General features: G+C 66.7%; 3 protein-coding genes across 4 annotated transcripts; 2 read left to right on the top strand and 1 right to left on the bottom strand.

Annotated features, from left to right (window-relative positions):
* Nucleotides 1–73: 73 nt before the first annotated feature.
* On the top strand, nucleotides 74–4,200 carry MPIG6B (megakaryocyte and platelet inhibitory receptor G6b). Of its 2 annotated transcripts, XM_084648294.1 has the most exons (7): nucleotides 74–1,045; nucleotides 1,642–1,959; nucleotides 2,099–2,380; nucleotides 2,459–2,564; nucleotides 2,808–2,845; nucleotides 3,597–3,691; nucleotides 3,920–4,200. In XM_084648294.1, exons 1-7 carry the CDS (start codon nucleotides 991–993, stop codon nucleotides 4,019–4,021), a joined length of 996 nt encoding a protein of 331 aa, XP_084504420.1. In that variant the 5' UTR covers nucleotides 74–990; the 3' UTR covers nucleotides 4,022–4,200. The 2 variants fall into 2 exon arrangements, with proteins under 2 accessions (XP_084504420.1, XP_084504419.1); XM_084648293.1 differs by having other exon boundaries at nucleotides 2,099–2,564.
* Nucleotides 4,201–4,897: 697 nt separating this feature from the next.
* Nucleotides 4,898–7,556, top strand: LOC311530191 (uncharacterized protein). The gene is made up of 5 exons (XM_084646669.1): nucleotides 4,898–4,985; nucleotides 5,313–5,666; nucleotides 5,915–6,250; nucleotides 6,592–6,724; nucleotides 7,449–7,556. Exons 2-5 carry the CDS (start codon nucleotides 5,462–5,464, stop codon nucleotides 7,477–7,479), a joined length of 705 nt encoding a protein of 234 aa, XP_084502795.1. The 5' UTR covers nucleotides 4,898–4,985; nucleotides 5,313–5,461; the 3' UTR covers nucleotides 7,480–7,556.
* Nucleotides 7,557–7,720: 164 nt separating this feature from the next.
* On the bottom strand, nucleotides 7,721–13,963 carry LOC311530126 (uncharacterized protein). Its single transcript, XM_084646511.1, has 8 exons — nucleotides 13,901–13,963; nucleotides 12,931–13,075; nucleotides 11,405–11,758; nucleotides 10,821–11,156; nucleotides 10,044–10,164; nucleotides 9,567–9,613; nucleotides 8,599–8,639; nucleotides 7,721–8,152 (listed from the first exon to the last, which is right to left on the bottom strand). Exons 2-8 carry the CDS (start codon nucleotides 12,995–12,997, stop codon nucleotides 8,042–8,044), a joined length of 1,077 nt encoding a protein of 358 aa, XP_084502637.1. The 5' UTR covers nucleotides 12,998–13,075; nucleotides 13,901–13,963; the 3' UTR covers nucleotides 7,721–8,041.
* Nucleotides 13,964–14,025: the final 62 nt, after the last annotated feature.

Here is a 14,025-nt window from a genome sequence, read left to right as displayed (position 1 = left end):
AGCCCGGCCACCAGGGGCCCCGACGCACAGTCGATCCACTTTCCTCCAGCAGGGGGCAGCACCTCGCTCACAGGCCTGCTGGGGTGGAGGCTCTCGCGCCCCGGGGTGGGCGGAGTAGGGGCGAGGTGGGTGTCGAATGTTCATCCTGGCAGCTGCTTCAAATCAGACCTGCGGGGGCCTGGGCAACTCCCAGCTGCTGGATGTGGGGCCAAATTATCTCCCAGGGCGGCTGGCCGCAGCGTGTCACGTGGGACCTCTTCTCCACTATAGGTTCTGAGCCCCGTTCGCCTGGGGGTCACCCACTTACGCCCTTCAGCACCTCGTTAGCCTGCAAACTCTCTCCCACAAGCCAAGGCATTAATTAACCTGTAAGCCTCTGATCAAAACAGGACGGGGGATGCTCTCTTGTGACCGGTTGTTAACCTGGAGAACTCGCTGCCACTAGCCCCAGCCTGTAATTAGCCTGCGGGCCTCCCAGAACCCCACTGATGTCTCTGTGCTGGTCTCCTGAGACGTGCGTCGCCTCGTTCACCTGGGGAACTCGTTGCCACACAATAAAGGGACTGGTTCGCAGGGGCAGCTGTCAGACACACTAGATTTCACCTGGAGAACTCTCTGCCCCATGATGCCCTGCCATTTGTCAACAGGGCAGGAGCGGATGGGGCAGTGGGGGGCATTTCAGCCCCCAGGAGGGCAGTTCAGTAAGAGGCAAGCGGTGGCCGCTGGAGGGGGCGTTCACAGGCACGAACAGCAGTGGTGATGCCCATCATTAGGGTTCAGAGTCAACGCCATAGCGACCAGCTGGTTCAGGCTCAGGGCAGACTCCGGCGCGGCTGGGCCGGGGGAAGTCTGGGCTGCTGTGATAAGGGCACCGGTCCCTGACTCAGCTGCGGGGACAGGAACCATGATGGCTCCCCCCATCCGCCCCCCCCACCTCGGTTCCTGCCCGGGAGCAAGACGTGGGCCCCGGCGGGGAGACGCCCAGAACCGATGGGCTCGGCCGTCTGGGTCCTGCTGGCCCTGCTGGCGCCCGGCCCGCTGCGGGGTGAGGGGCATGGCAGAGCTGGGGGGGTGCAGGGGGAGCCCAGGGCTGGGCTGGCAGGGGGCTGCGGGTTGGGAGGGAGGGGCAGGGCTGGGCTGGCAGGGGGCTGTGGGTCGGGAGGGAGGGGCACCGGCAGAGCTGGGGGGGCCCAGGGCTGGGCTGGCAGGGGGCTGTGGGTCGGGAGGGAGGGGCACCGGCAGAGCTGGGGGGGCCCAGGGCTGGGCTGGCAGGGGGCTGCGGGTCGGGAGGGAGGGGCAGGGCTGGGCTGGCAGGGGGCTGCGGGTCGGGAGGGAGGGGCACCGGCAGAGCTGGGGGGGCCCAGGGCTGGGCTGGCAGGGGGCTGCGGGTCGGGAGGGAGGGGCAGGGCTGGGCTGGCAGGGGGCTGCGGGTCGGGAGGGAGGGGCACCGGCAGAGCTGGGGGGGGCCAGGGCTGGGCTGGCAGGGGGCTGCAGGTTGGGAGGGAGGGGCAGGGCTGGGCTGGCAGGGGGCTGTGGGTCGGGAGGGAGGGGCACCGGCAGAGCTGGGGGGGCCCAGGGCTGGCCTGGCAGGGGGCTGCGGGTCGGGAGGGAGGGGCACCGCTAACCCTCTCCCCCCTCCAGGTTCCCCCCCACAGCTGGAGGTGCGGGGGGCCGGGGGTCAGATCCTGCTGCCCTGTGGGGCCTCGGGCTCCCGGCTGCGCTGGGTCTGGTCCCCCCGATACCCCAAATGCGCCGGCGTTCCCGGAGACCTGCTCGAAATCGCCCGGCTGCCCCCCGGGCCGGAGCCCCCCCTGGCGCAGTTCAGGGGGCGGCTGGACCCCCACCCCTCCGCCCTGGGGTCCCTGCTGCTCCGCGACCTGGGCATGAGCGACTCGGGGACCTTCCTCTGCCTCGGGGAGTCTGGGGCCCAGCCCCCCATCCGGCTGGAGGTGACAGGAGGTGAGGCCAGACCCCCGTGCTTTGGTCACCAGGGGCTCCCCACAGCCCCCCCCCCCCCCGCCAGCACTGGGGGCTCCCAAGCCAGGGCCCCGCCCTGCACCCCACAGCGTCCCCTGCTGACCCCCATCTGCCCCCACAGGCTGTCGGAACAACCTCACCGTCTCCTCCAACCAGACGTCCCCCTCGGCCCTGACCCTCCGATGCCAGCGCTGCCCCCCGCTGGCTGCTCCGGCCTCCTTCCGCTGGTTCCTCGACTCCCGGCCCCTGGGCAACCGGCGCTGGGCTACCAAGAGGGAGCAGGGGGCTACTGTGCGGCTGGACCCGTCCCGGCGGGCGGCCGTGGGGCGCTGGGAATGCCGTCTGCTCCACGCCTCCTCCGGGGGCTTTGAGTTCTGCGTGGTGCCCCCCCTTGGGGCCACAGGTAGCCCCCCACCCCACACACACGCCCCTGCCTGCCCCACGGCGCCGCCTGCCGGCTCTGACCCTGCCTCTGTTACAGGCCCCGGCTCTGAGTGGGGGATCTGGGTCGCGGTGCCGGCGGCGGTTCTGGTTCTCATCGGGGCAGGGCTGGGTGCTTGGCGTCTGTGGAGACGGAGGTGGGGCAGGTGAGTTCGGGACCCAGGCGTCCGGGGAACGGCGCCCCCAGCAGGGGATGGAGAGGGAAGAGAGAGAGGGACCCAGGAGTCTGGGGAGCAGAGCCCCAGCTTGGGGTGGAGAGGAAGAGGGAGCGACTCAGGAGTCTGGGGAGTGGTAGCCCCATAGGGTGGGGGAAGGGACCCAGGAGTCCGGGGATCGGGGTGGGGGGAACCGTGTTTTCATCTTGTCTCTTTCCCGTTTTCTTTTTTCAGGAACCGACGGAATCGAAACAAACGAGAGAACGAAACAGGTGAGAGAGAGAAATAAACCCAAGCCCCACCCGCAGGCCCGTTACCCCGGTATCCCACCGCTCCCACCAGAGGCCGGGAGCCCTGGGCCCAGCTACCCCGGTGTCCCACCGCTCCCACCACAGGCCGGGAGCCCTGGGCCCAGCTACCCCGGTGTCCCACCGCTCCCACCACAGGCCGGGAGCCCTGGGCCCAGCTACCCCGGTGTCCCACCGCTCCCACCAGAGGCCGGGAGCCCTGGGCCCAGCTACCCCGGTGTCCCACCGCTCCCACCACAGGCCGGGAGCCCTGGGCCCAGCTACCCCGGTATCCCACCGCTCCCACCAGAGGCCGGGAGCCCTGGGCCCAGCTACCCCGGTGTCCCACCGCTCCCACCAGAGGCCGGGAGCCCTGGGCCCAGCTACCCCGGTGTCCCACCGCTCCCACCAGAGGCCGGGAGCCCTGGGCCCAGCTACCCCGGTGTCCCACCAGAGGCCGGGAGCCCTGGGCCCAGCTACCCCGGTGTCCCACCGCTCCCACCAGAGGCCGGGAGCCCTGGGCCCAGCTACCCCGGTGTCCCGCCTCCCCCTCTGAGTGCAGAAGGCATCCCAGGTCCCCTGCCCAAGCCGCTGGGTCCGTAACCTTCCCAGCCATGTTCAGGCTGTAAGAATCCAGGGGTGGGTAGTTCCCCAGGTCAACCGGCTCCTTGGTTCGATCCCCCCTCCCCCATCCCTGCTTCTCTCCATTTCCTCCTTCTCTCCATCCTGTGCCAAGGAGCCGCCGGGCCCAATTTATCCCCCTTGGAAGAGCCCCGGCTCGGAGCCAAATCGACCGAAAGACGCCTCGTGCCGCAGAGAGGGGAAAGCAAAGTGAGAGAGAGAGAGGGGCGCGGGCAGGGCTGGGGGGGGCAGGGGGCTGCAGGTCGGGAGTGAGGGGCACTGGCAGAGCTGGGTGGGGGCAGGGCTGGGCTGGCAGGGGCCTGTGGGTCGGGAGGGAGGGGCACCGGCAGAGCTGGGGGGTCAGGGGGCTGTGGGTCAGGAGTGAGGGGCAGGGCAGGGGGAGATCTCTGTAACTTTCATTAACCCTTCTCTCCCCAGGTCCCAGGCACCCTGCTTTACGCTGAAGTCCAGCACCCCCTGGTGGCTTGTGCCCCACCCCCTCCCCCTCACGGTGCCACTGTTTATGCCACTATTTTCTGACCCCCACCAAAGCCGGCTCCGCTCCTCTCTTCTCTCCACCCCCTTCATTAGTTCAATTCACACCTCGGCTCCCAGGTAATGGGAAATTCAGCTGAAAGATGCTGTAAATCTCTGTTAGAATCTTGTGGTGGGGAGTTCCGCAGGTTAACTGATTGTGACATTAAAATCTGCCCTTGAAACCCTCTTGTCTGTGATGTCGTTTTTGTCCTCGACAAACCCACCCTTTGGGCCTGGCCCCAAGCTTGCAGGGGAGGAGGGGGTCCAGGCAGACACAGATCCCCTTCATTTCCTGCCCCATACTTCTGTGCAGTGCCACCCAGCTGCCCCGCCCCAGAGTTAGCTGCATCTCAGCACTGGCTGAGAAATCCCTGTATAACCAGCCCCCCGCGCCCCACCCCAGAGGCGGCTGCATCTCTGTTCCAACTGAGGGACAATTGACGAGGAGGAGAGTTTACACTGAGCCCACCCGCCTCCGTGGGCAGGATTTGAACCCACGACCCCCGGCTTTGCACCCTGCCCGTTCACAATTATCCTGCGGCTGCAGCAACAGGACAAACCACTAGGTGGGGGAAACTGAGCAAGTGGGTAAAACCAGGAGCTAATTGGGTGTTGGGGTGAGGGGCTGGGAGCCAGGACTCCTGGGTTCTCACCCCAGCTCTGAGAGGGACGAGGGGCCCAGGGGCTAGAGCGTGGGGGATGGGAGCCAGGACTCCTGGGTTCTAGTCCCAGCAGGGGACGGCTACTGAACAAGAACCCGTCATATCCTGTGGTTTGCTGGCTGCAGCTTCCTCTTCCCTGTAGCCGTGGGAACAAAGCCCCTGCCCAGAGGCAGATGCATCCTGTGCCCAGAGACCCCTCTCCGTGCCCCACGGCTCACACCCCTCCCCGGTTCCACCATGCCCCCCCCCCCTCCTGCCTCTGGCCCTCGCCCTCCTGGCAGCGGTGCCACCGGGGGCTCAGCAAGGTAAGGAGCCAACCAGGCCGTGGGGCTGGGATCCCCCACTGGGTGGGTGGAGGGGCAGTGGGGGGCTCAGCAGCGGATGCTCTCCCGTGGCCATCAGCGCTGGCCCCAGTGCGCCCAATAAGGAGCCCAACTCCCAGGGTCCCAGCAAAATCCCAGAGCTGGTGAGCCCATTCCTCTCACCCTACAAATCTCCCCCTGCGGCGTCAGCTGGATGCACCCTTCCCCTACACTTCCTGTCCCAAACTTCTGTTCAACTCGTACCCACCCCAGAGGTGGCTGCATCTCAGCACCAGGCGAGGGGTCCCCATCACTCTTGCCCTCTCGTAGGCAGAAGCCACCCGGCTCTGGTGTTCGCAGGCCCAGAGGTGACGAAAGAAGCCGGCTCCACTGTCAGTCTGCCCTGCAACCTGACGGGGCCGCGGCTGACCTGGCAGTGGATCCCCCGCTACCCGGTCTGCGCTGGTGTGAGCGGTGGGATGAAGACGATCTACACAGTGACGGCGGCTGGGGCACACGACGCTCTGCAGGGGAGATTTCAGACGCGGCTGCGGCTCCTAACGAGTCAGGGATCCCCGAGCTCCGTCCTCCAACTCCAAACCCTCCACATGAACGACTCGGGGGTCTTCTTCTGTGCCAGCCCCAGCCAGAGCGCCCCGCCCACCTCTGTGACCATCACGCCCGGTAACAGCCCGGCCGGGGGGCTGGGAGCCAGGACTCCTGGGCTCTCTCCCTGGGTCTGGGAGGGGAGTGGGGGCCTAGTGGTTAGAGCAGGGGGGCTGGGAGCCAGGACTCCTGGGTTCTCCCCATCTCTGGAAGAGGGGGAGGGGGTTGAGGATTTTGATGGGGTCCTACAGCCCAGCCCAGGGGGAGCAGCCAGCCGGGGGGGTGGGTCATTAACTGGATCATCTTTTTTGGCTCGGCCCCCACAGGCTGCCAGGCCGGGGTGTCCATCGAAGGGGTCCCCAAGGAGCCGATCGCGGCGGGAGCGTCTGTGTCCCTCTCCTGTGCCCCCTGTGGGGAGCGGGGACCCACGTCACCCCCAGCAGGGGGCGCCACATGGCAGCTCAATGGGAAGCCGCCCCCAAACTCCACTGGCCTTCGGCTCCTGAGGTCGAACAAGGTGGCGATAGGGGATTTCTCCAGCCGGCTCGAGGGTCTGTGGAGCTGCCATCTGCCTGGGGATCCCCCCCGGTCTGGGGGCTACTGCCTGGAGCTTGACCCGGGGGCACACGGGACCCAGGAGAGCCCCAGCCCCCCCAGTCCAGGTGTGTGGATCTCCCCGTGCCCTGCGCCCCCCTCGCTTCTCCGCCCGATTCCAGCTCAGCTGGGGGTCAAGGCGACCGGCCAAGGGGGGCGGAAATTAACGGGCACCTGCCCTGGGCAAAGGTGTTCTCTGCGGCTGTTACCCAGCTCCCACCTAGAGGTGGCCGCATCTCAGCGCCGGGCGAGGGATCGCTGCGTAACCAGCCCCCGCACCCCAGACCTGGCCACATCTCGGCGCCGGGAGCGGGATCGCTGCGTAACCAGCCCCCGCGCCCCACCCCAGAGGTGGCCGCATCTCAGCGGTGGCTTCGTGGCTGCTACAAGCTTCTTTCTCACGTGGCAGGCTCCGGGCCCGGCAGCGGCTGCGGGATGACGGGGCTGGCCGTGCGCTGCGGCCTCGCCTTCCTCCTCCTCAGCGCCAGCCTCGGGGCCATCGGCTACGTGCACTGGAAATCCCGGGACCGGCCGGCCGGCAGGTACTTGCCCCTTTAACGCCAGCGCCCCCTGCAGGCCCCGCCCCCTGCAGCCCAGCGCCCCCTGCTGTCCCCGCCCCGCTGTTTCTCTGCCTCCCTCCTCTCCTGTCTTTCAGGCCCCAGCGGGACTGAGGCCTCTGCTTCCCAGGGGCTGCGTCCACACGGCACTGACCCACTTTGTTTTCAGCTTGGCTTGTTTACCATACATAACGTAGGCCCTACAGGAAGGATCTGACGCCCCTTTCCCCTCCCCTTTGGCGAAGCCTTAAGGTGCTTTGCACGGCCTACTCCTGTCGTCGTTTACAGGTTGGTTTGTTTGGGATACATAAGGTAGGACCTACCCGATTTTTCCCCCCCCCCCGTCTGTCTGATGATGCAGTCAATGAAAAATATCCCCTTTCGGTGACGTTTGGGTTTGTTTACAATAAAAAAGTGTAGGACCTACCCTCTTGTAGCCAGGGTGCCACAATATAAGAGAGCCCCCCCTCCCCCACACCGGCTGCCACTGGGAGAGGCAGAAAACGCCCCTTGGGGTGGTGTTTACAGGCGGGGTTCTGTACAGCACACAGTGGGGGACCGACGCCCTTCTTCTCTGCAGTCCCGCGGAGCAGGCCGCTGGCTGCCCTGAGCAGGAGCCCCACGCCTCTGCCTGGTAGTCCACCTTTGGGACCAGCGAAGACTAGGTTCCCTCTGTTTACAGTGTCTCTTTTTCCGATACATCCCGTAGGACCTACAATATTGTTCTCCGTGGACTGTAATGGAGGGCGACTGGTTCCTCATGGGAAACGCCCCTGATCTTCTTCTACCAATGGGAGACGTGAATCATTCCCCCCCCCCCCGCAACTCGTGCACGTTTTGTTTATGCTTTGATTTGTTTACAGTACATAATGTAGGACCTACCATAACGTTTGTGGATCGTGTCTGATTCTCCTCAGCAACAGTTTCCTCGGCCCTATACCCTCCTGTTGTTTCAAGCCATAGAAAATTTCATTTGCCGTCAACGCCCACTTTATTTACACCTTGCTTTGTTTATGACACATAATGTAGGACCTATGCCATGAGTCTGAGGGGACCCCTCCTCCTGGCTGCGGCCATTTGAAGCAGCGGAAAACTTCATAGCGGGCCCAGCCCCACTTGTGGGGGGGCTTGTTTACAATACATAATGTAGGACCTACAATATTGTCAACCCAGTTCTCCCCGACTCCCACCAGGACCAGCGAATTAACTGCAGGGAGGGACGGCTGTCAAAGGGAGTCTCCAGGAAAGGGGGCGTCTTTGCCCAAGGCGGGGGGCCTGGCCGTGCCCCAGAGGCACCCGTGCTCAGCCGTGGCCGGTGGCCAGTTTGGAGTAGATGGTGGCCGGGCTGGTTTCTGGCCTGGCCCCGGCGGGCGCCGGGAAGCGCAAGGTGGAGTATTGGATCCCCTCAGGGCCCTGCGGAGAGCGGGCGTTAGAGGCGTGTTACGGCCCCGGGGGGCGAGCGACCCCCTGAGCCAGCTGGCGGCAGAGCGCCCCCTAGTGAGCGCCCCGTGGCACAGCGCCCCCTGGGGGTCGCATTGCAACCAGCCCTGAGTGCCCGGGGAGAGCCCCCTGCTGAGACCCCAGCCTGCTCCTCCCAGCCCAGCGCCCCCTGCTGCCCCCGCCCTGCTCCCAGCGCCCCCTGCTGAGCCCCCCACCCTGACTGCCAGGGGAGAGCCCCCTGCTGAGACCCCACCCAGCACCCCCTGCTCAGCCCCCGTCCCAGCCCAGCGCCCCCTGCCCCACTCCCTGCAGCCCCCTGCTACCCCCCGCCCAGCGCCCCCTGTTGCCCCTGGCCAAGCCCCCGTCCCGCTCCCAGCACCCCCTGCTGAGCCCCCCACCCTGACGGCCAGGGGAGTTACCTCATCAACAGGGTGGGGGTCAGAGGACGGCGGATGCTCAACTGGGAAGGGAGAGAGAAAGCGAAAGGTGACGGAGCCCAGGGTTTGGGTCATTCAGCCCCCCGCCCTGCGGCTGGATGGGAGCCAGTGCCCCCTAGAGGGGCCAGGCCCCCGGCCCCATTCCCTGCCCTGATGCCAGATGGGAGTGTGACGAAGGGGGGGGTTATTCAGCTCGTTATTTTGCATGCGAGTCTCCCTGTCCTAGACTAATCCGGTGTGTGCCTCAGTTTCCCTGTGTGCTGCACCGATACTTTGGGGGTGGGAATTGGGGGGGTGAGTTTTGCGGGGGCCCGGGGGCAGGAGAGGCTGCCCAGCTGTCTGCACCTGTGTGACCTGGGACCCAGGAGGGGGGCGCGACCGGGTGACAGCTTTCGCCCGGGAAGCGAGACAAAGGGAAGGAGGAGCAAAGGGGGTGTCGGAGGTGGGGTGGCTGGAGGCTGGGGATCTGCGTGGGGGGGCTGGACAGGGGGGTCCCGAGCGTCTGGCCCAGGACTCCCCAAGACAGACGTGGCTGAAAGTCCCCGATTTCTGTGCTAACCAGCTCTGCCCTGCGCCGTGTTCCTGTCGCCGACGAAACCTTCGGTGCTCCCGGGGGGCTGAGAGTCCCGTCTGTCTGCGGGGTTGGAGGGCAGGGCCCCCTGGCCCCCCCAGGACCCCGCCCGGGCAGACGCGCTGCGGGAAGCGCCCGGTGGGGCAGGGGAGGCTGAACGCTGGGGAGAGGAGGCTCCCCCAGATCCTGCCCGGCTTCGTGGGGAGCAGTTCCCGAGCATCGCCCGGGGACTCCGTGACTGGGAGCCGGCGCCCCCCAGAGGGGACAGGCCCCTGCCCCATTCCCTGCCCCCCTGAGCCAGCCAGTCCCCGCCGTGGGGCCGGGTGGGAGCCGGCACCCCCTAGAAGCCCCTGCCCCATTCCCCAGCCCCCCATCTCACCTGCTTGTTCTGATTTCCCGTCCATTTCTGTCACCATGGGGGTCACCCTGGGGGGTGACAGGGATCGTTAGATAATTTCCATACAGCAGAGAAACCCCTGGGCTTGGCTCGGCCCCATGGAATAACCCCCTATAGCGGCCGGCCTTCCTCGCCCCCTTCTGCTTTCTCCCCCTAGAGAATGCCCTGCCCTATAGACTCCAGGCTGGACCCACGGCCTCAGGCACATCACTGCCCCTATAGACGAACTCTCCCCCATACCTTGCCCATCACCCCATGGGACGTAGCCCAACCCGGGGTACAGAGCTCCATCGTTATCTGACTCCTCCCGGTCCCTATAGCCCCCATCCTGGACCCTTCCCCTACAGACTAGGATGCCCTATATGTACCTGCCCCCATCGGACACCCCACCCTTCATCCCCCAGTCGCTCCCCTGTCCCCTATAGAAACACCGCCCCACTCCCCACTGCCAAACCGTACCTGGCGTCCCTGGGCCGGCACCTCCTCTGGCAAATAACCACAACAACGCCCACAAGGACCAGGCCCAGAGCGGCCCCCACGCAGCCCCCGACCAGAGGCAGGAGCAGGGTGGGACTGGGGCCTAGGGAAAGAATTGGAGCTGGGATCACTCGCCCGGTGCCGAGATGCGGCCAGGTCTGGGGCGGGGCGCGGGGGCTGGTTACGCAGCGATCCCTTGCCCGGCGCTGAGATGCGGCCAGGTCTGGGGCGCGGGGGCTGGTTACGCAGCGATCCCTCGCCCGGCGCTGAGATGCGGCCAGGTCTGGGGCGGGGCGCGGGGGCTGGTTACGCAGCGATCCCTTGCCCGGCGCTGAGATGCGGCCAGGTCTGGGGCGGGGCGCGGGGGCTGGTTACGCAGCGATCCCTCGCCCGGCGCTGAGATGCGGCCAGGTCTGGGGCGCGGGGGCTGGTTACGCAGCGATCCCTCGCCCGGCGCTGAGATGCGGCCAGGTCTGGGGCGGGGCGCGGGGGCTGGTTACGCAGCGATCCCTTGCCCGGCGCTGAGATGCGGCCAGGTCTGGGGCGGGGCGCGGGGGCTGGTTACGCAGCGATCCCTCGCCCGGCGCTGAGATGCGGCCACCTCTAGGTGGGAGCTGGGTAACAGTGGCAGAGAACGCCTTCGCCCAGGGCAGGTGCCCATTAATTTCCGCCCCCCTTGGCCGGTCGCCTTGACCCCCAGCTGAGCTGGAATCGGGCGGAGAAGCGAGGGGGGCGCAGGGCACGGGGAGATCCACACACCTGGACTGGGGGGGCTGGGGCTCTCCTGGGTCCCGTGTGCCCCCGGGTCAAGCTCCAGGCAGTAGCCCCCAGACCGGGGGGGATCCCCAGGCAGATGGCAGCTCCACAGACCCTCGAGCCGGCTGGAGAAATCCCCTATCGTCACCTTGTTGGACCTCAGGAGCCGAAGGCCAGTGGAGTTTGGGGGCGGCTTCCCATTGAGCCGCCATGTGGCGCCCCCTCCTGGGGGTGATGTGGGTCCCCGCTCCCCACAGGGGGCACAGGAGAGGGACACAGATGCTCCCTTCACGACCAGCTCCTTGGGGACCCCTTCGATGGACACCCCGACCTGGCAGCCTGTGGGGACAGAGCCAAAAAAGATGATCCAGTTAATGACCCACCCCCCCGGCTGGCTGCTCCCCCTGAACTGGGCTGTAGGACCCCATCAAAATCCTCAACCCCCTCCCCCTCTTCCAGAGATGGGGAGAACCCAGGAGTCCTGGCTCCCAGCCCCCCTGCTCTAACCACTAGGCCCCCACTCCCCTCCCAGACCCAGGGAGAGAGCCCAGGAGTCCTGGCTCCCAGCCCCCCGGCCGGGCTGTTACCGGGCGTGATGGTCACAGAGGTGGGCGGGGCGCTCTGGCTGGGGCTGGCACAGAAGAAGACCCCCGAGTCGTTCATGTGGAGGGTTTGGAGTTGGAGGACGGAGCTCGGGGATCCCTGACTCGTTAGGAGCCGCAGCCGCGTCTGAAATCTCCCCTGCAGAGCGTCGTGTGCCCCAGCCGCCGTCACTGTGTAGATCGTCTTCATCCCACCGCTCACACCAGCGCAGACCGGGTAGCGGGGGATCCACTGCCAGGTCAGCCGCGGCCCCGTCAGGTTGCAGGGCAGACTGACAGTGGAGCCGGCTTCTGTCGTCACCTCTGGGCCTGCGAACACCAGAGCCGGGTGGCTTCTGCCTACGAGAGGGCAAGAGTGATGGGGACCCCTCGCCTGGCGCTGAGATGCAGCCACCTCTGGGGTGGGTGGCTGATTATACAGGGATCCCCTTGCCCAGTGTTGCGTTGGGGTGGGGCACATTCATAGAGAGGTCCCCCGTGACCGTTCGGCACCGGTAACCCGACAAAGCCCCCCGCAGGCAGCCCCTCGCCCTGGCAGTATTTACCCACAGCGGGCCGGGCGAGGCAGCTAATATCGGCTCCCGGCTCCGGCCCTGCGTCCGTCCCTGAGGATGCCGAGGGGAGCGCGCCAGGCTGCACGCAGGGCAAGCCAGCCGCGGCCATCACGGCACATGGCCCCCAGCAGCCGGCTCCCTTCGCTCGGACGGTCTCGTGCCGGGGCCCGGCCTGCAGGAGAACCGGCCGTGCCGCCGAGGGTCCGTCTACACCCGAATCGCGCGACGCCAGAGTCCTGGGGACGGAGGGGCCGAGCTGGAGTCAAGCCAGGATCCGGGGCCTGTTGCTTTGCAGTGTGGACGCAGCCCCGCTGGGCTCGTGATGCGGGGGGCCGCCAGTCGCCTTACCCCGCACCGCCCCCACGCCCGCCCCCGGTGAGAGCGGCTGGGGTGTCTGGGACACGGGCGGCCAGACATCGCAGAGACACCGGAGCCCGGGTCCGGGTCACGAACCAGTGTGGACACCCCATCCCCAGGCGAACGCAGCCCCCAGCTTCCGCTGCAGCGGGGCCGTGGCCCGAGTCTGGGGCCCCCTTTGCGCCCGGGTTTGAGCCCGCCCCGGCTCAGCCGCTCCGAGACGTGTTACGCCCTGTGGGTCGTGGGCACCTGCCGTTCACTCCCCCCGCCCAGCCCCTCATGCAAGACTGGCCATGCCCCGAGGAGGTCCCCCGGGTGGTGTCAGGGAATTAGCACTGGCAAGTCTGGGGGACCCAGAGAAACCTCCCCCGGGGGCTGAGATGCAGCCAGCTCTGGGGTGGGGCAGCCGGTGCTCCAGAGATCCCTCCCCCGGGGCTGAGATGCAGCCAGCTCTGGGGTGGGGCGGCTGGTTATACGGGGACCCCTAGGCACTGGGACAAGGCCTGAGCCTCCTGCCCAGTTCGCTGCCAACCAAGCCCAGCCCCGGCCCCACCCCGCTTGGCGAGAGAGGCCAGGCCCACGGCCGGGTTTGCTCCTTACCTTCCTGAGCCCCCGAGGGCACCGCTACCAGGAGGGCGAGGGCCAGGGGCAAGAGCTGGGGGCGCATGGTGGAGCCCGGGGGGTGATCCGGGGAGAGGGGCCTCTGGGGGCATCTGTCTCTGGGGAGGGGCCTTGCTCCCAAGGGCTGAGGGGAAGAGGAAGGAGGTTGTGAAGAAATCAGGAAACCCACAGAGCTCAGGCAGCTGTAACCCTTTCGCTCCAGGGCCGTGGGGGCTCGGCAGGGGGCGCTGGGCTGCGGGGGGCAGCAGGGGGCGCTGGGCTGCGGGGGGCAGCAGGGGGCGCTGGGCTGCGGGGGGCGGCAGGGGGATCTCCCTGGGTGGTCAGGCCTGCCCCATTGCCCCAGGGCGGCCCTAGGGCCTGGGCTGTTTATCCCTTCCCCACACCGATCCCAGAGACCGGGCAATGTGGGGCTGCTTGTGAGAAATTAACCCTCCCCGCACACACGCACACACACCCCCGGCAGGGACACACACATTTACACACACAGACCCCCGGCAGGGAGACACATACAGTTACACACTCACACACAGAGCCAGCAGGGACACACGCACACACACCCCCAGCAGGGAGACACACACATTTACACACACACACACACACCCAGCAGGGACATACTCAGTTACACACTCACACACACACCCAGCAGGGACACACAGTTACACACACACACCCAGCAGGGAGACACACACATTTACACACACACACACACCCAGCAGGGACATACTCAGTTACACACTCACACACATTTACACACTCACTCACACACACCCCCGGCAGGGAGAGACACATTTACACACTCAAACACACCCAGCAGGGTCACACACACATTTACACACACACACACACACACCCAGCAGGGACATACTCAGTTACACACCCCCAGCAGGGAGACACACATTTACACACACACACCCCCGGCAGGGACACACACACACATTTACACACTCACACACGCCCCCCCCAGCTCCTTTCCGCTGGGGGAGGGGGCATGTCCCGGGGGGGTCCCCGTGTCCAAGAGGCTCCTGGTGACGTCACTGGAGATTCCCTGCGGCGGGGGAGGGGGAGGAAATTTCC

The sequence above is a fragment of the Lepidochelys olivacea genome (genome assembly GCF_965140295.1).
Source record: "Lepidochelys olivacea isolate rLepOli2 genome assembly, chromosome: 14".
Taxonomy (NCBI): Eukaryota; Metazoa; Chordata; order Testudines; family Cheloniidae; genus Lepidochelys; species Lepidochelys olivacea.
The sequence above is the reverse complement of the archived record's forward strand: the minus strand, read 5'-3'. Positions and strand labels throughout refer to the sequence as shown.